This window comes from Mytilus galloprovincialis, chromosome 1 (assembly GCF_965363235.1).
Source record: "Mytilus galloprovincialis chromosome 1, xbMytGall1.hap1.1, whole genome shotgun sequence".
NCBI classification, from domain to species: domain Eukaryota; kingdom Metazoa; phylum Mollusca; class Bivalvia; order Mytilida; family Mytilidae; genus Mytilus; species Mytilus galloprovincialis.
Window position 1 is genome coordinate 55,927,466 of NC_134838.1, and position 21,926 is coordinate 55,949,391.

A 21,926-nucleotide genomic window follows, 5' to 3' on the forward strand; every position below is an offset into this window, starting at 1 on the left:
TAAATTACTCATTTATAATCAGTTTGTTTTACATATATATGTGCAAATTATCTCAAATGTAAAATATAATTGAGGGAATGAGAGGTATAAATTAACCACAAGGGACCTTATAATGAAATAAAAGATGTACATTTTTGGTTTTCATCATCTTAGATTCATCTTTTGTATCATTTGCAGATGAGTATTTTGTCATTTATTGGTGATGTACTATTGATCCACATTCTTTTCTATCATGATAAGATTTCTCTTAAACTATTGAACTGATAATGACAAAACTCGACAGTAATGCTTTAAATAACTAGAATTTCACAGAGAATTAATCACGTTCAGCTTATTCACCAAAATGTTTTATTTAGGCTCACAAAAAATGTATTCAAGTACTACAAAAATCCAGAAATACTGGCACACAGTCATGTAAGATGTAGGAATTGACCCACAGGAGCCCAGGTAAAATGTTCAGGGCCGGATCCAGCCCTTTTTAAAAGAAGGGGTTCATAACCCAGGATAAAGGAGTGTTCCAACTATATGCACCAATTCAAATTCATTGATCGTCAAATAAAAGTAGGGTTCTAACCACCCTGGATCAGCCACTAAGTTTTACAAAGAAATTGTCTCCATTAACCTGGTATCAACCCTCTATAGACCAAGTGGTGCAGTAACTGCAGTCCTATATGACTGTCTCATGGCTAGTTCAAATTTCCAGGAGCTGCTGGCTAGAATGGATTGTCATCCTCCATCCTGAACAAGCATGGAGAGAATTACACATAATGTTGGAAAATAAGCTAGTGAAACGTAACAGGACAGACATGTCAGAAAAATTGTAGATTGTTAACTCAGTAAGTCTAGAGGGAGTGCTAACAGAAAATGTGATTAACGCATAGGCGGGTCCAGGGCCCCAGCCCCCCCCCCCTTTTCGTGGGAAAAATTTGGTTGATTATATAGGGAATCATTGAAGCATGACTGGAGCGCCCCCCCCTTAGATCAGTCAGCGGGCCCCCCTAAGGAAAAGTTCTGGATCCGCCACTGTAACGTTACAGTAGGCGGAAGGTAATAATCAGACCAATACCAGCCGCAAGAAACTGTGACTGAATGCCGCCCTAGCTTTAACACTTGGCATTAAGACATGTACAGTGCGTATAGGAAATATATTGTTGCATCATTTGTCTGAAATCAGATGCGCTGAAAAGAAGCCTGGCTAAAAGGAAAAGGATTTCATGTGAATTATACGAATGGTCACGAATACTGCACTATTGACTTATACAGAGCAGCTTCACTGTCAAAGTACGAGATGAGAAAAGAAATTGGTATTCAACTTCAAGACATTATAAATAATGACGGACGGATGGATAAACGACGCAACCAGAGATCTCAATTTAACAAAGTGATGTTCTATGGCCGCATCAAAGAGATAAAGAGAGAAATGAACACAGCGTTCAGTCAGGATGTAAAAGGTAGGAGTTAAATGATAATAGGACAGCTAACGGACAAGCACAATTAAAATGTAAAATATGTATTTAAAGCCTTACACAAGGCCCTACAGGCGACACTCATGTGTTATGATGGTGAATGCTCCCATGTAAATGGTATTCGGTGGTTTGAGCAGGTAATGAGAGCTCCAACTGGTGGACTCGTTCCAAGTATCTTGGTTGCTACAACATCACTATCCTACAAATGATCACAAATGGATGAAACGTTATCTTGAAGATGAACTGTAATAGTGAAGATGCATAAAGTATAAAGTATAAAGCTTTGCAACAAGACAAACAAGAATGAAGTCGTGCATAGATATTGGGTGTTAATCTACTCAAGAATGTAATATGAAACAACAACAAACCAGGAAACTTAGCAAAGTAAAAGTGTGAACATCTAGGGGTTAATTAATCTGACTGTCGTTCAAAGTTCTTAAACAGTATGGACAAGAGGTTCACCTACAATCAAGACTGAAAGTCAACGTCGACGTCTTATACCACAGAGTGGTAAAAAATAGTAGAAAACAGAGAGGCTAAGCTTAAAAGTAAAGAGCGTGCTGTTTACAGAAAAGGACAGTTGGTTCCAGTGCCTGCATTACTTTACCATAATACCTACAGTAAGAAAACCTACCACCAGTACCATAGATTGGAACAGCAACAAAGCAACACAGAAATTCAAACCAATTTGAAATCATTTGTCTGAAATCAGAGTCGCTGTTGGGCCTTGTGTAAGGCTTTAAATACATATTTTACATTTCAATTGTGCCTGCCTGTTACATGTAGCTGTCCTATTATCATTGAACTCCTTCCTACCTTTAACATCCGTAATTTTGGAACCACCAGAATCTTTCAAAAAGATTTCTGAAATTATTGTTTACATCACTAGAAAGGATGAATAATAAATAATGAATCATCAAACTTATAATTGTTTGCTATTTACAAGTCCACCTTGCAAGGTGGCAAAGGAACTTGCTTACCTAAGCAATTAGCTGCGAAACCGTAGCTCTTAGGTCCTTATGTTATTTTTTTGACTATTTGAGGACCATAACTCTTAGGTCCTTATGTTATTGTTTGACTATTTGCGGACCATAGATGATAGCTGATCCGCAAATAGTCAAAAAATAACATAAGGACCTAGGACATAAGGAGCTAGGAGCTATGGTTACGCAGCTACTACGCAATGATCAGATGATCACGCGAAATGCAAGTTTGTCGTCTACTGTTGTTGAATCAGTGTGGCTCAAACACTAGATTATCACTATAAAATTGGAGATACATTTTGTGTTGTGGCACAGATGCGAGACATATCAAATTAGGCAAAAAAAATTATAATGCCTTATAATGTACGCAAGTCTGTACACATGCATTTTTCTTCACCCGTCGACATTGGAATGCTTGACATTAGTCACCCTATATTTGACATTTCAGTGGCATACTTGAAACCCCTGTTTAATTCAGACAGTGTCCGTTTTTTGCTAGGGGCCGATTGTTCTTGTAACTGAGGGAATATTTTTGAATAAATTCTCCCATTTAACCTTCGAAGAACTTTTTTTCAGAATGAGTAGGAATCCCCCACTCTCCCCCCTCCCCCCAAAAAATTAAATAGTATATATGAACCCCTGTTTTCAGATTTGCCCTCAAAGTCTATCAATTACATTTAAAAAAATCATGACAAAAAGGTGTGTTTATTTTTGCAATAGAAAAATACTTTCCAATAGTTTACTATAAATTAACAAATAGGCCCGAGAACACATATATTTTCACCTATTATATTTGTCTTTTATATCATTATGGAAACTATAAAAATTCAACCTGCTCTATTCTTATAAGATTTAATGTGCATAAAGGTTGACTTCATGTTAAAATGCCATATTTTGATTGGCTAATACGAGGGTGTTAATTTACTTTATCACATGGCTGAGCGGGTGACAATTTCTTTGAATGTCATCCTCTCGGCTAGACCAATCAAAATCGGTAGTTTAAACGACAATAAATTGAATCTACATCAATTTATTAAAGACAATGCTTCAAGTTCTAATTTACTATACAACGAAGCGTGGAACGACTCGTACTTATTTCTTATATCCCAGTATTTCTTATCGGTATCCCAGTATTTCTTATCGGTACCCCTAGAAAAAGCATTGTCAATCTTGGCTTCGCCGCGTTTGACAATGTTTTTCTCGGGTACCAATCTGCTCTATCACCCTCTCACCTATGTGCTATTTATTTAATGATCTACCCTTAATTAGACATGACTAACACTTAGTTGAACTTCAATTAATTCCTTGTTTTAAGGAGATGTGGTATGAATGGCAATGAGACAACTGTCCAACAATTTTTCAAATGAAGTAGATGTATATATATAGGCAACCATACGACCTTCAACAACGAAAGACAATATACACGTATACATATGTCGTTGGTAATCTAGGTAATCCAAGTTAAAAACGAATAAAAATTAGCAATTGAGAGCATGCTATTTGAACTGCCACTGGAGGGTATCTTGATAAGTGGAGGTATTTTTCTCGGTAACCTCATTTCCATATCCCAGTATAAAAAAAAATCAATTTTCAAATTGGTCTGATTAGTATTCACACACAAACGCACCCACACAAAAGAAAGTTCATCTAGTTACAATTTTTTTTCAGTATAAGATTGCATGTAATAAGTTATGATAAATGGAAGCTAGATATTTTTGTGTGTGTGTAACCTTCTTTAAATAAAGGCAACAGTAGTATACCGCTGTTAAAAACTTATAAATCAATGGAAAAAAAACAAAATCGGGCTAACAAACTAAAACTGAGGGAAACGCATTAAATATAAGAGGAGAACAACGACACAACATTAAAAAGTAACACGCACAGAAACGGACTAAGCATTAGACAAACTCCTATGAGAATAACAAATATAACATCAAAACCAAATACATGAATTTGGGATAGATAAGTACCGTGACACGTCTTATAGTAAAGTGAATTCACACTAAAAAATAAGAGAAAACAAACGACACAACGGACACACAACGTTAAAATGTAACACACACAGAAACGAACTATAATATAACAATGGCCATATTCCTGACTCGGTACAGGACATTTTTAAAGGAAAAAATGGTGGGTTGAACCTGGTTTTGTGGCATGCCAAACCTCGCACTTTAATGGCAATGTTAAATATAACATTAAAATGACAACATAATATTACAGGACTACAATACAAATAAATAGGAGAACGTATGATGCAAAGAAACACATGAATGATAACAAAAGGCATCAGGTTTAAAATTCAATAAGCCAAAAACGCGCATCGTCCACACAAGACTTACCAGTGACGCCCAGATATAAAAGTTCGTAAGTAAAAAAAAGTACAATGTTGTACAGCACTGAGGATCAAAAGTTGAAAAAGGTTGTGCCAAATACGGCTAGGGTTTGTTGCTTGTGATAAGAACATCCTTGTTATTTAGAACAATTTATGCTATTGCAAACAGTAAATTTTACAAATGAATATCAAAGATATACATGATAAAACTGAAGTCTTAACTAATTACAGAAAACAAAACCCGAATACATAATACAAAGACCAACACAGAAAATAGACACACCCGACTTAGTCCAGGCCTCAACGCAAAAAGTCATAAAATATGAATTAGAATAAAAAGAAATCGTCGTTTCATTTTGTCTATATAGTGATCATGGATTTTATCAAAAGTTTAACTTGTTGGATGATTAATTTTTTTATAAGACGTCTATGTAGTGCAAAGCCTAGGTTGAAAGATAACACTGGCATATTTCCGTCTCTTAGTTATTAAACATATACCACAAAAAGACCAGATAACGATTAACGTACACCTACCCGAGTTTAGTTTCTTGAAGTCGGCTAAGTTATAGAGGCGGACATGTTAACGTAAATAGAAAAATAAGTTTACACACCTGCATTACAAAATTGGATCGAAGTCTATTTTGATAAGTTTTATCAGATACAGCGAAATATTTTAGTTTAATTAATACGAAAAAGAAGATGTCGAGCGAAAAACATAAAAATGGCGATATGTCTGTTTCAGATCATGAGGACACTAGCGGATCTAAGTTTTATGTTGTGTTCTTAACGATGTTTGCCACCATAGGTGGCCTTTTATTTGGATATGACACGGGTATCATCTCAGGATCAATGTTATTGATGAAAGACTACTTCAACCTGACTACTGTATACCAAGAGGCTATAGTTAGTGCTACTATTGGTGCAGCAGCCTTATTTGCGTTAATTGCTGGTATTATCACTGAACGTTTTGGAAGAAAGGTGGTGATTATGACTGCAAGTTTTGTTTTTACTGGTGGTGCTATAATGATGGCATTGTCAAACAGCAAGGAGCTTTTACTGATAGGGCGCCTAGTTGTTGGAGCTGGAATAGGTAAGAACACTACTTTATATTTTTTGAAATGTCATATAAGGCGATATTTTTTAAATTGCAGTAATTATAATTAAATGCTGCAGTCAGTTTATAATTTTGAAATAGGTAGTCTTTTTAGTGTACATGGGGACAGGACAATATTTTTTAAGGCCTCCCCCTTTTTCCAAAATCTGTTATTTTTTTGTTTTCCATTAATTTCCATTAATTTGTGTTTTATTGTATTATATGAATATAAATAAACTAGAAATAACTTTTCCATTTCATATCAATTCCAAGTTTTATATCCACAGCGGTTACTGATAGTCACTTTTTTTTATAATTTGTATATACAGTCAAGTATGTTATTAACAAAAAAAAACATATGAAAATTTACTTAAATCGGTGAACATGCATATGACATTTAATGTCACTTTAATCCTATAGAATTAATGGACTATTTGAAAATATTTATTGGTTTTATCTTTAACCAGAAACATCCGAATTTGTATCAAACATGTTCGGTCATATCCACTGGGAATCAATCAACAATAAAATGAAAAAAAAAAAAATATTTTGTCATGTATATACATTCAAATCAAGTGCATATATATATAGTAATATAGGCTTTGGGTTGTTTTTGCAATATCCTAGCTAAAACGTTATATATCGCATACTCTTCTCAATTTTCATTACAGGATTTACTATATTAACGACAGAATGTTGTTACTTACGTAAAGACGGCTTTTATCAAAGAAAGAAAAAAAAATAATCTTCATCGGACCCCCCTACGTCACCTCAGGCTCAAAATTATCTTCCGTTGCTAATGTGTAGAATACTTTAAAGTCCGCTATGAAAATCAAAATGATAACAATTGCATACCGTAGTAGTTTTGGAAATGAATTGGTTGTTAAAGAGGTACATTTGTAGCTTATGTAAACTTCCTCAATCTTTCCGATTCTTCTTGGACATGCTGGTATTTTTACCGGGTCCTTTACTTTTACTATATAAAAAAAAAGGTTAATCATATCAGATTGGTCACTGACCGATGAGTTTTATTTTCTGCTATTTGCACAATTACTTTAAACCTATACTAGTAATTTCAGGCTGGTTTTACCTGTGAAAGAAACAGAGTCTGTATAAATTGCAATTTGATTATCATTACTTTTTCAAATATAAATCTATTAAATGTTCGAAACTATCTAGAAGAACAAATTGTTATATTCTGAACTAATAAATACCCCGTCGGCGCACCTGATCGTTCTTCTTCTCAAATTCATGCGATTCTTCAGTTTTCGGTTTTTTTTTTTAACCTTGATGAATATTTTTAAAAGGGTGTTAGCTTCGATTGAGACAAACATTTAAAATGTGCTTTTTTGTTTAAAACATTTACAAAAGCGGAATTTAGCAATACTATTTGGCTATTAGCAGTCAGTTTTGTCCAATTATGTCAAAATAAGCTATAAAAAACATCACTGTTATGTATACTAGTAACTGACTTGCAAGTCAATAATTCAACTTCTTTTGAAACCGTACTCTTGCAATCTATAATTTGACCCGTTGGTTAACTAGTTATTGATTACCGATGGGCTAAGCATATTCAATTGTTAAAAAGAAAAAAAGTGATAAAATGGAACAGTCGGGAATAACCATTTCGTTGACTGTTTTGACCCATCAAACATTCTTATACTTTAAAATACAAAGATTGACACTTCTATCGAATGTAAAGATCATATCAAATAGACCTTTAAAAATCTGCATTACACGATTGCTCGTGCTTGTCTGTGTTTATGTCCATATCGGTTCAAAGACCGTGATCATTCTTCACAGGTCACCGCAATGGTTTATTAGATGGCGTCTAGTCTATATTATACACACAATGCTGACCATTAACTAATTGTTTCTTTTGAACTTATTGTAATTGGATATATGTTTTAGGTTTCAAAATTTGGCTAGCCACAAAACCAGGTTCAACCCACTATTTTTTCTTAAAATGTCCTGCACCAAGTCAGGAAAATGGTAGTTGTTATCTTATAGTTCGTTTCTGTGTGTGTTACATTGTCGTTTTTGTCGAGCCTTCGACTTTAGTCGAAAAGGCGAGACTAAGCGATCCTACATTTCGTCGTCGTCGGCGGCGACCACAAATATTCACTCTGTGGTTAAAGTTTTTGAAATTTTAATAACTTTCTTAAACCATACTGGATTTCTACCAAACTTGGACAGAAGCTTGTTTATGATCATAAGATAGTATCCAGAAGTAAATTTTGTGAAAATAAAATTCCATTTTTTCCGTATTTTACTTATAAATGGACTTAGTTTTTCTGCGGGAAAACATTACATACACTCTGTGGTTAAAGTTTTTAAAATTTAAATAACTTTCTTAAACTATCCTGGATTTCTACCAAACTTGGACAGAAGCTTATTTATGATCATAAGATAGTATCCAGAAGTAAATTTTGTGAAAATAAAATTCCATTTTTTCCGTATTTTACTTGTAAATGCACTTAGTTTTTCTGCGGGAAAACATTACATCACTCTGTGGTTGTAGTTTTTAAAATTTTAATAACTTTCTTAAACTATCCTTGGTTTGTACCAAACTTGGACAGAAGCTTGTTTATGATCATAAGATAGTATCCAGAAGTAAATTTTGTAAAATGACAAATCCATTTTTTCCATATTTTACTTTAAATGGACTTTTTTTTCTGCCAGGAAACAACACATTCACTCTGTTGTTCAATTTTTAAAAATTTTGATAACTTTCTTATACTATTTTTTATTTGTACCAGACTAAGACAGAAACTTGTTTATGATCAAAAGCTAGTATCTAGATGGAAATTTTGTTAATATTTTGTACCTGTGTATCTGTATTTTACTTATAAATGGACTTAGTTTTTCTTCCAGTTAATATTACATCCAGTCTGCAGTCAAAGTTTTTAAAACATTTATTAGATTCATAAACTATCCAGGATTTCTTTTACCAAACTTGGACAGAAGCTTCCTACAATCCAAACATGGTATCAAGCGGAATATTTTTATTGATTTTTTCCCTCACTTTTGTTGATCCTGCAATTTACAGCAAAAGTAGGCGAGACACTGGGTTCCGCGGAACCCTTACAAATTTTTTTGTTTGTTGCATTTTAGTGTTTCTGTTATTCTCGCAAAAAGTTATAACAATTAAACCGTCAAATTGTTTTCAATTCAAGGTTAAAATATACCCTCCCTCAATAAATAAGAGCAAGTTCCATTCTGATAGTACATATGGGCCATTACTTTTTGTCTTTAATTTGATGAAGGCCATAAATATTTGGCATGTGGATGTATAGTCAAGAGGTTAAGTGTCTTGTATCATGATGACCTTCATGTGACCTTCAAATTTGACCTCAAGGTCAACTTAATGTATTTGTATGCAAGAAACACAACCAGGCAATAACGTCTTACATCTTTGAAATGTGGGTGTATCATCCATAGGTACTTGAGGACAGGATCCTGTTATGAGCCCCCCATAGTCCTACCCCTTTATTATCACAAATCTCAGATTTTTAATATATATCACTTATTTGTACCATATATATACTAATATACCATATTTTTACTTTAAATATGCATGTTTACTATCAACGTGAATCTCGACTATAGAGCGAAGCGAAAGGTTGCCAACTTCGTTTCATGAAATTGGGGCAACGGTCAGGAAAAATTGTTTTGAAATGTAATAAAATTTCACTTACCGGTTAAATCAACGAGTCCATGCTCTTCCCAGATGATTTTCCTTATTGAATTTGGATATCCCGATAAAATATGATACCGTTTACACACTTTTATTTCATTTTTCCGCAAGTGATGTTGCTTTTTTTTCCTCCATTCAACTTCGATCAACGGAAGTAACAATACAACGACATCTGTGTGGTCTTCAGCTCAAGAAAGATAACTCCACATTTAACCGGGGGAAATTTTATGAGTTCCTGGGTATATGCAGGGAAAGTACACATACGAGAATTTCGAATGTATACATTTCGAAAATCTCTTACTTTTTCTACCCCGGAACTCATCTAATTTCCCGCGGTTACATGTGTCTGCCTAATTTGTGTTCAGAACATACTATTTCTCTTTTTATCTCATCAGGTTTGTTCAGTAACCAAATAAATGAATACATTTTTGTCATTTAGTTGTTTTTAAGTATTTTTGCATTGTGCTTGTAATGTTAAAAACAGATGGTTCAATTTTGAAATAATTAATGTCTTGATGATAGTTATTTTCCAACTGGTGTTAACTGGGTAACTATTAACGGATAATAACAGGTGTACATTTGCTCTTAGCAACAAAGTAAACATTCTAATTAGGATCTTTTAAGACATTGCATCGTGCATGTGATTTTACAACACTGCAATGGAACAGATCATGGGTTAGAGTTATCTTTCTTAGGTGTTGTGTACCTCTTCTCTTCATATATTGTTTGCATACAATTAATTACACAATAATCATGGATTTTGGACTATTGAAGCTTTTTAGATCTAATGTATTTTGGTAAAACCTTGAATAAGATTTGTACATATTTAACATAATTATGAATATCAAATCTTCTAGTTAAAGGCGTCATGGCTGTTTTAAATCATCACAAGGTTTTACATCCTAATTACACGCCGACAAACATTCCTATCTGAATTTAGGTTTTGCGTCGATGTCAGTGCCAATTTATGTAGCTGAAGCTGCCCCAGCATCAATACGAGGAGCGCTGGTATCCCTTAACCAACTGTTCATCACAATAGGAATTCTACTGTCGAGTATTGTAGCAGGAGCTTTCAGTGGGGACAAAGAAAATGGCTGGAGGTAACTCTCTTTATTTATCATGTATTCAACCCTTATTTACTTATATTTATATTAATTAGTTTATTTGTTGTATTTCTATTGTATTCTCTCGGACTCCTCTTCTATCTAAATTTAAGTTATTTCATTTATTAGTCAAGTTTATTCTATTTTATTCTATTTTATTTTTCATTTCAATTCATTTAATATATCTTCTCTTCTCTTCACATTCAATACATCTGTTATGTTCTGTTCCGTTCGTTTATTTTCGATTCATTCTTTTTCTCTTCTCTTCTCTTCTCTTCTCTTCTCTTCTTCTCTTCTCATTCTGCTTCTTCTCTTCTCTTCTCTTCTCTTCTTGCCGTAGTTAATTTGTATCAGTTTTTATTTATTAGTATTAAAATAATAATATATATGTTTGATAAATGAAAAAAAAACAGTATCTGTAGAAGATTTTTTTCCATTTATTTGATCTTTGTATTGGGATGACCAGATCAGTGAATCAAACATAAATAAACGAACATACGAAAAGTGTCGTGACATGTTATAAATAATGTTTTTATGTTGATATTATAAGGCATGAGCACGTAAATGAGATTCGACAATAAAAATGTGAAAACTTGTATTTTATTAACATTAAAAACCCGGCATCGGTGTGAAGATCAAGTTAGTAATAATATTTATTCACAAAATGAACCTATATGTCGTGTATCATTCAGAAGAATAAACATGGTAAAAAATAAACATGATATTTCAATTTAAAATGCCTTACCGAAACATCTTTAATGATTAGCAAGCATCGAGGCCAATAGTTTGTAAAGGTAACACTATCGAGGTCTGACTGCTACTTGATTTTTTTGTAGATATATGCTTGGCATAGCAGGTGTGCCAAGTATAATCCAGTTCGTTGGATTTTTCTTTTTACCAGAGAGTCCAAGGTATCTTGTTAACAAAGGGAAGGTAGAAGAAGCAAGAAAAATTTTGGAAAAGTTGAGAGATTCATCAAATGTTGACAATGAAATGAGAGACATAGAGAAATCTGTAAAAGAGAGTAGAGAATTTGAGCAGTCAAGTAAGTTATTGTTATAAAGTATATATTTGTTTTCAATAATTCTTTATCAATTAAATATAAAGATAAGGGAGATACGGTATGATTGCCAATGATAAAATTGAGAATGGAAATGGGGAATATGTCAAAGACACAACCAGACCAAAGAGACAGCTCTACACCAGTGACAAAATGACGTCACCTGAACGACAAGTTGATTACCAGTAATAGTTTTATAGTATACAGTTACGTTTTTTCATCCAAAAATGATCATTTGAAACGAACATTTGTTTTAAAACGTAAAAGTTAAAAAATTGTAAAATTCACAACGGAAATTCCCTTAAAAAATGGCAAAATCAAAAGCTTAATAATAATAATAATGCTTTATTTTCGTAAGCAAGAACAGCAAGTTATTGGATTTACACAATATAAATATCCAATAGACAATATACAGCATAATTTAACGTTTATACACAAAGTATAAAAAATCAATGAAAGAATTAAAAATATTTAGTTCTGTTTTAATTCATTGATGACATTTTTTGTTGTTGCGGAAACATCCAGAGATCTAATTATGGAATTTGTATTCTTTTAGAATAAGTGTATGTAAGTCTGTAATTATGGAATTTGTATTCTTTTAGAATAAGTGTATGTAAGTCTGTAATAACAAATTAAGAATAAAAATTTGAAAAATTGAATTTTATTAACTTCAAAAGCCCGGCACTGGTGTTCAGATTAAGTAAGTATGGCATGACACATAGTCTAAGACATATTAGACTTACAATAAGCATTTAAATAATTAACCAATACGTGCCTTTTCTGCAGAAAATAAATATTTTCCCAGGTTGTATAGCCCTTTGATATTTCTCACAGGTAGAAGAAGTTGCACTAATTTGAAAGTCGATGGTTTCTCATAGAAATGAGTATAGATTATTTAAGAAATAATTGATGCAAGCTATACTTTATTGTAGTTTTAACATTGGTAGGAATTATATTCGTGATAAATTTTGCCCGAGCGATAGTGAGGGCTAAAATAACAACCCTCACCCTAATCTGTCTCTGGGACAGTGGTGTAACTTCACAACATAAGAACGAACAATAAAAATCAGTTGAAAAGGCTAACCTCATCATATGGATTTACAAATAGAAATACATCTCATAAAAACACAGAGTGAACGTGGCCGGGTACTTGTATATCCCAACAACAAAAAGACACTAAGTACTGATCTGAGAGTACTCGCAGTTACTGACAGCTAGTTCAAAGCCACTTACAACGAATAAAAAATCATGCATCTAAGACTTCTTAAATTATCAATCAGTACACATGCAACATCCAATGCATTTAGTGTAAAGACGTCATAAACAGTCAGAGAAAAACATGACCTTTTGTAATGCCAAGACACAGGTATCGACAGATCGTAGATCCATGAATGTGTATATGTATATAACAATAATTATAAATCACTTTTAATTTTCCGTGCTGTATTGTCGTTTTAATACACATTTCCGAAAATTCACAAAGTTGCATGTGATAAACGTCACGAAAACTAACAGAAAGGCATGTGATAACATTCCGGAAACAGCTAAATAAATAAAGGTTCGTTTATCAGCCCGCCGATAAAAAAACATTTGTTTTTTCATTTCAAATTTTATTTATTACACTATTAGTTATTACTTTATGATATGGTACAAAAAATCCCCCAAAAAATCGATTCGGTTTGGCCCCAGATGACTATTAAAATGTTAATATGATTGAAAAAAGCTAAAAATTATCTGCCTTTTAACAAAAATGCCATTTTTTGGCATCAAAATTGAAATATCTTTTTTAACTCATCGGTGACCTATATTTTTTTTATTATTGTTATCAAATAAGCTGTACATAAACCAAATAACAGATAAATTTAAGCGATATCTGTAATTTAGTTCTTTTTTTATTTCGATATTACCTCTATTGCTCCAATTAGTTCAACAGAAAAAAATGGACATTAAAAAATCCTGCTTCTTTCGGAGGTAGATTGTGAGCTTGAATGAACGCTGACCCCATTATTTTATTTCATTTTTCTATTAAGTAAATGATAAGAGTTCATTTATAGAAAAATATAGCGAAATCTGATATTAAAAAAAAAAAAAAAGATTTATACCCGCGAGCCCCCTTAATGGTAAAAATCCTTTGTAAAAACATGCAGATGAGCTGGCTATGTACCGTCATTTGTACGGCATTGTTTGAAGCTTGGATAATGTTGATTCTATTCTATTTTGTTGTTATTCTGAATCTGGACGACCTCATAAGAGCTACTCTTTTGTGCTATTTCATTGAATTGAATTTCTTATCATATAATACATGTACATAACAATATGAATGGTAAAACAGTAAAGTCGTTTTTTTTGGTCATTTCCCCATCTTATAATTTTGCATGTCAACATTTTTGTCTGCATCCATTTTTCAAATACGAAGTCATATGGAATTTCAAATGTTTAACTGATTAAGGGCACCTGTCAAAATAAGGATGTAAACATTAATTGGAAAGGATGAATGAAATGATTGCATGTGTCTGGTGTTTCTTCAAGGTGTGGTCATTTGATCTGATAGTCATCACTGTGTAATACCGGGAGAAATCCGTTTGCGCCAAAAATGCGCCCTTTTGCGCCACAACTTTTTTCTCCAATGCTACGTTTGCGCCACCTGTTTTAAAATTACATGGTATCATTTGCGCCAAAAATAAAACATACGATTGCGCCAATAAGAAGAAAAATTACTTCCCTCCTCCTGTATTCGGACTTGGAACCGGCAGTTTACACGGTGAATGCTGCCTTTTCTGAATCATATCTTCTTCTTACTGCTGGTTTATAGGTACCCCGAAGTAAAGAAACAATGATAGCAATATAAACTTAGGTAACAGGAACGTAAATGGGCAATCTAACGGATTTGTATGAAATTTTGCAAGCAATTACAGCATGCGAAACTGCATATGAATATCGAAAAAATAAATATACAGCCATATTAAGATTTTCGAATATATGGTCACCATTTTGAATGTTCTGTAGAAAAAAAGTACAAATGTATAGAATGCATGTAAATATCTTGTCTGTATATGCATTAAATATCTTACACTGACCTTTAATCAAGTCATTATCTATTTTAGACGTGTTTGCAACAATTGGAAAAATGCTTGGTAATCAGCCCGTAAGAAAAGCATTACTTCTAGGATGTCTTATGCAGTTTTTTCAACAGCTATGTGGAATAAACACAGTCATGTGAGAAATAAGTATAATATATTAGTATTAGTATGATTTATAGATATGTGTGAACAAATGGCCTTCGTCAGTGTACAAAAAATATTGACACCTACGAAGGGTATTTGTTCAGCCGAAATATTTGTCAAAATTATTTTTATAACATAATCTTTGTATATTATCATCTTACATGTCTTATATTAATACCGTTACGGAAATCCTGAGACTCTTATATACATATACAAAAAAATATAGTTATATAAAACTACAGGTTATTACCTGTACACAAATTTTATACAAGTAATTACTTGTATAATGCCATCATACAAGTTATTACTTGAACAAATACAATTGTACAAGTAATTACTAGTACAATTTTTACTGAAAAAAAGATAATAACTTGTACAAACCATTATTTTACCTTGGCCTATTGACACTGTGTCTAAACCACACCGGCAAAATTTGCTCGGACTCGATGGTATCTAACATCCGGCACAATGACGGAACACCAATAGACAAAAGAAAGGTAAGTTTCTCCTTATTTTTTATTTTTTTTTATGATATCGAAGAATATTTATACATATACAACTATTTTCTATTGTGAGATGTAATATTTTCTACAACCGTTCTATATTAACGGAGAAATAAGTCAAAACGCATGTCAAAATGACGAATTGAGTGAACCTTGCCTCGAAATTGTTTAATTTCTCGTTAAATTGTTCACATTGTACGGAAAGAAAGGTACGGGAAGATAGATATTGACACGGAGATTGCAAATTTAGTTATTATGAGCATCTCCATAATTGTATCTCTGTGTATTGAACGAAAGAAATGGGTCATGTCAAAATGGAACTGGCCGGTTTCGTCAATGTATACAACCCGGTTTCGTCATAGATTTCAAAATGCATAACCCGGTTTGGTCAAATAAAAAAAATCATAATCGCATTACATTATAATTGATTATTTAACTTCAGCGTTCAAAAGGAGTTTTGTGGGTCGTTGGAAAACAAGTTCGTTCACCGGACAACGGCTTATTATTATTTATATATGAGTCTCAGATTCAAATAAATAATAAGCAAAAACTTGAATTCCTACTCTCAAAGAACACAATTATTTTAATTTACTTTGCATTCCGAAATTTTTTAACAGCATATTGAGATTAAAGCTCTCTAAATATGCGTTTTCTATATGTGTTATGGGAAAATATGTTGAACATTTGAAATTAAAGTTTACGGTCTTAAAAATCGAAACACACAATTGATATGTGATTTTCTCGCACAAAAGGATGGACACCTTTATAAGTAATCTAATCATTCTATGTATGTAATCTTTTCTACAATCGTTAAAAATAAATCTTCTTAAGGATAAACGTTGATAATAAGACATCTGTATATGCATGCATAATCAACATAGAAAATGAATGTAGGATTACAACTACCATGCATTAAAATATTTTTTTGTATCCCTTATTGTAACTATACTGCTATGTACAAATTAGTATAATAGTCTCAGGTCATCGACAAAATTCAATAATAATTATTTTGTTAACATTACTAAAAAACGAGTCTGTACTGTCGCCGTTGTGTTATGATGATCGTACACTGACGTTGGTCAATATATTTTGACAATATATACGGACAGACGGATTCAGTTTATTTCAAAGTGGACGTAATTCGAACAACTTTTACATACAGCCGAGCGTAGCGAGTCGAACAATATTTTGATAATATTTTTGCTTTACAAAATCGTTAAATACAGGAATCAATATAGTTTTGGCAACCAAAGGTTGGGTCGGGGCGTGCAACCTATACGTCATCTAGATTCGCTACTTATCTTATAAAGTGTATACCGAATTAAAATATTGTAAGAAATGAGAAAACAGGGACACCCGGGAAATCGGATTATGTGAGTTGGATTATGTTTATTATAATAAATGCCGAATATCAAGTTCTTTTTATCGATTTCTATACATTTTTTTCAAATATATATAAAAGATATATAGCAAAAATGATAAGGCAGACAAATATACAAATAAATCGACTTGGCCGATATCCTAATAAAACTTATTGACCTTTAATTACGAGGTTTTTTTTCATTTCTTTGCGTTTTTACACGCCCGTCCCAATTTTGACAGGACGTATTATTGTATACACCCGTCTGTCCGTCCGTCCTTTCATCCGTCCGTTCCTCCATCTATCAGTCATTCGGTCCGTCCGTCCGTCTATCTATTCGTCTATCCAGCATAAACATGTCGCACCGTAACTTCAGGATAGCTAATCTTATTTTCTTAAAATTTAACATGGTTATTTCTTATAATGGTTAAACGACCTGCAAACCTTTTAGTGAAAATCAAAGTAAATCGTTTTGAGTTACAGAAAATGTAAGTGAAACAGGAATGTGGGTTTTTTTTAACATGTCGCGCCATATCTCAAAAACGAAGTATTATAACGTCATTAAACTTTATACACTTCTTAGTTATATAAATATTTTAAACTTCTGTTTACTTTTTGGTGATGTTTAAAATTTTGGTTTAAAGTGATTGAATTTTTTGGGTAAAACAAGAAAGGGAGGGTCACTTATAGCGATGTATCTCAAAACCTATTTATGATTATTGTTTAAATTTTGCTCATTTCTTATTAATATTAATCTTAAGATGTCTATACTTTTTGGGGATTATTCAAACTTTTATTTTGGAGTTATTGAGTTTTTTGTGTCAGCGACAACACTTTGACTCAGTCCATTCCCGAATCACACGCTTGTAATTCCATGGTTGTCTTTAGTTGCTTCATACCATATGCGTTTAGAACATAAAATAGGCAGGTAGTTTTCTTGTTTGAATTGTTTTACATTTATAATTTAGGGCCCTGTTTTAGCTTGCTTTCATGCAGTTTGTGTGTTTTTCTCATTGTTTAAGGCATACGCTGACCTAAACTTGATTAATTCAACATAATTTTTGTGTCTAAAAGAAAGTTGTCTAATTGTCAATGTTTATGGGATAAGTGGTTACCATCACTTCTTCTTTTTTAAAATAAGACCTAGATATAAATGACGGTCATGTTTTGCAAACCAACTTTTATTTACATTGAAAATACAAAACTGTCAGATATTGTTTTCGAAAGTTATCTTGAAGTTTCAATTGAATTTGAACTGTACAAAAAATGAATTTGAACTGTAAAAATGATGTGAAAACATGCCTATAAAAATAAATGTGCCTACCATAAACGGAGAGAAAGTTACAAATCTCACTGCTATGTTATGGATGCTTAAGTGTGAAAACTCGCTTTAGTGCGCAAGTAACACAGTATATATAGTACCAGAAAATCTGTCAGGACTGCATGCATGATTAATTTGTGCAGAACAGTATAGACTATAGTCGGTTTGGGACTGTTCGTCAATGATTGAATGCATAAATGTATTAATAATTGATAGTAAATATTTTAAACTATAAGTGTATAATATAGTATAGTAAATTAAAATTATGGCACAATCAAAACACATCCTTTTATTTTTCATCTTTACATACTACTATTACAAACAAAGAAAATATAATAATGTTACAAAATAATAAGATACCAGTGTTTGCTATTCAGTATTTATATTCCATTTAAAATTAGTTTGAAGTTAAGGGAAATAAGGGATACGCCTTTCATTAGGAAAATGTGTATTAGCATAATTAACTATGTCCAAAAGTGCCCGTTTAAAATAGATTTTAACACGCCAAGTTTACTTTACAATAAATATATATTTAAATTCTCGAAAGACAATGTTCAGATCCGTGCCAAAGTTTCTTTTCATAAATTGTTTGTTAAAAAACCCCAAAAAACCGGGTGATATATATAGACGAAACCGGGTGATTGTGTAGTAACAACATTGACGAAACCGGTTTATTTTAATTTGACATGACCCTTTTCTTTCGTTCGATACACAGAAATACAATTATTGAGATGCTCATAATAACTAAATATGCAATCTCCGTGTCAATATCTATCTTCCCGTACCTTTCTTTCCGTACAATGTGAACAATTTAACGAGAAATTAAACAATTTCGAGGCAAGGTTCACTCAATTCGTCATTTTGACATGCATTTTGACTTATTTCTCCGTTAATATAGAACGGTTGTAGAAAATATTACATCTCACAATAGAAAATAGTTGTATATGTATAAATATTCTTCGATATCATAAAAAAAATTAAAAAATAAGGAGAAACCTACCTTTCTTTTGTCTATTGGTGTTCCGTCATTGTGCCGGATGTTAGATACCATCGAGTCCGAGCAAATTTTGCCGGTGTGGTTTAGACACAGTGATTGAAGTTCACAACAAATCGTTTCTCTTTTAAGAAAAAATTCATTACTTAGCCTAAAGGTATAAACTCTCAATATGTGAGTACATTTTATATATCAAATATATGAGCAAAACTGTTCAGCTTAGTTGTCAAAACTAAAGTGTAGAGATGGGAAACAGTATAGAAAAGAAATTTCGCGATAAAATAATTAGATTGTGTGATTACAATAAATCTTCTAATAATTCAATATTTTTACGTGAAAGACAGAAAGGATATTGGTAATGTAAAGGAAGCAACATTAGGTTCCAAAAAAGACTACTCTTCAAAGATATTTCTTAGGGTAGTATGGTGTTTTGAGAGTAGCAGAAAATGAATTTTTTTAATTGTACATTAGATGAACTTTACCCGTTGATTAGAACTGCATATTCTGGAGTTGGTTATGGAGGCATCCACAAATATAAGAAGTTAAAAAAAACAATTTGCAAATATCAGTAGAGAAATTATCAGACTTTTTATTCAACTGTGTGAACATTTTATTTTGAAAAAAAAGTCGCTCTGAAACCACCAAATTAGTTGTTCGTTCTATCATACTTTAATTCCCGTTGTCAAGTAGACCTTGTTGACTATCAGTCATGTCCAGATAGAGAATATAAGTTGATCTTGACTACAAGGACCACTTAACCAAATTCTGTGTATTGCGCCCTTTAAAGTCAAAAAGCGCAGCTGAAGCGGCTTACCAAAACGGAATCTGATAAACAGCATCATTGCTTATTATAAATGTTGCTAGACCATAATTGAACTAATTTGTAATTCAAGATACAATGCTTCCTTGTCTTTTGCAAAATTAGGTTATTTAATCTATTAGGCTTGACTTTTGTTTCCAATGTATGATATTAATATGTAAGCGACTTTTTGTAATGGTACCAGTATGTTTGAAAATAAATGATCGAAGGGTAACAATTTATTTTAGCTTTTAACGACTATGTCATTTTGCACCAGAAGTCCGTATCATGTGGCATCAAGCTGTTTAGCTTAATTTGCACAAGGTGTCATGTTAACTGATGTTATTACTTTGCGTCCTTCGTTCGTCTTTAAATTTCTAACATTTCACTATAGATACTAATAAACACTTGAAAATAAGAAAAGAAAAACAAACACAATATGAATTTCAAAAATACGAGAAAAGCCAAAAAAATCCAGACTAACAAACCCAAAAGAGAAGAGTTTTTAAATAAGAAAAAACAAATATTACCTTAAATATTGTGAGTTGTACAAGTTAATATTATTAATTCGTATATTTAAACAAATTTCATTCGTTTAGGGATAGTCAGATGTTAAACTATATTTTCGAAGGTAGAGAGAAAACGGCGGATAGCAAAACGCATATTGACCTGCAAAAAGCATATTGCACGGTTATTTTTAGAATATCTAAAAACCAATATACTTTGTGACGTCATGTAATGAATTTCAGGATATTGTTTAACGTTTTGAAACACATGATATATGTGATCGATTATTTGACGAAAAAAATATTCAAATACATAAGATGTCCAAAAAAAAAAGTAAATGAAATAGCAACTAATATGTTGTTATTGTCAAGGAGATAATGTAATATCTATAAAATTCCAACAAACCTAAATGACGATTTTGACACAAATATGGTCAGAAATTAATAATATAACAAATATAGCCTTTGTATGAGGTCAATACAGGATATACCGACCCAAAGAAGTATATCGACCTCGGACTTAATTCGTCCTCAGTCAATATACTTCTTTCAGGTCAATATATCCTTGTATCGACCTCAAACAAAGGCTATATTTGTATATTATCTTTTTCTCCAAACAAATTGTACAGGTAATAATTATTACTTGTTCAATTATATTTGTATAAGTAATAACCTGTACAAAATAATTAAATGTACACAACATATATAATATTAGGTCAACGTCAGGAAAATATAATCTTTTTTGTATGACGCCCTTCCCCAGTTTTGCGCCGAGTACAAAAAAAAAGTTTATGTTTTTATTACATTGACTAAATATTGTTTTTATGCTGTAACTTAAATTAATACATTGATAGTTTTTAAAACGTAACAGAAATATAAAACTTATTTTCATCCCCTAATGGACCCCTGATTGTGGCGAAAGTGTTCCATGATGAAATTGACATTATGCAAAATATAGCTGTGTTACTATATACTTAGGAAATAATTACATGAGATGTATGTTTCATTATTACTAGAACACACCCGCGAAATCGCGGGCATATACAGCTTGTAAACTGTTGTAGGATGATTTTTTGTAAAAGATATTATGACTGGAGAATTTCATTTAAGGTATCAAAAGCCCTCTCCCTTTTTCCAAAGTCCGTTATGTGTTTCCTTTCTGTTAAATACAATCATTTTCGTGTTTCTGGCCTTATACCACAATTATTCTTCTCCTTTGCTACAATGCATTTTTTGGTAAAAGTCAAATTGAATTAAAAATTTGCACCGATTCAAATTGAAATAAATGAAACTGCTTATAGACCATTATTATTCTAATAAAATGTGCTTCTAGGACAATCCATCAGTCCTTTTCCTTTTTAGAGCCCTATTAACATGCCAATGGTAGGATTTGAATCTCGTATAAATGACTAAGGCTCATTTGAGGGGTGGTCTGAGGGGCCCTGATTCCGAAATCCCGGGCTTAAAACATGAAATCCCGAG

The 21,926-nt window shown here is 32.4% G+C and overlaps 1 protein-coding gene across 1 annotated transcript in view; it reads left to right on the forward strand.

Moving 5' to 3' along the window:
• Positions 1–5,332: 5,332 nt before the first annotated feature.
• LOC143079279 (proton myo-inositol cotransporter-like) overlaps positions 5,333–21,926 on the forward strand; it is a 40,454-nt gene continuing 23,860 nt past the window's right edge. The window contains exons 1-4 of the mRNA XM_076254527.1: positions 5,333–5,874; positions 10,515–10,674; positions 11,514–11,722; positions 14,842–14,953. Of these exons, the coding sequence (XP_076110642.1) occupies positions 5,484–5,874; positions 10,515–10,674; positions 11,514–11,722; positions 14,842–14,953 (872 nt within the window). The 5' untranslated portion in view covers positions 5,333–5,483. The remainder of the gene's footprint in view (positions 5,875–10,514; positions 10,675–11,513; positions 11,723–14,841; positions 14,954–21,926) is intronic.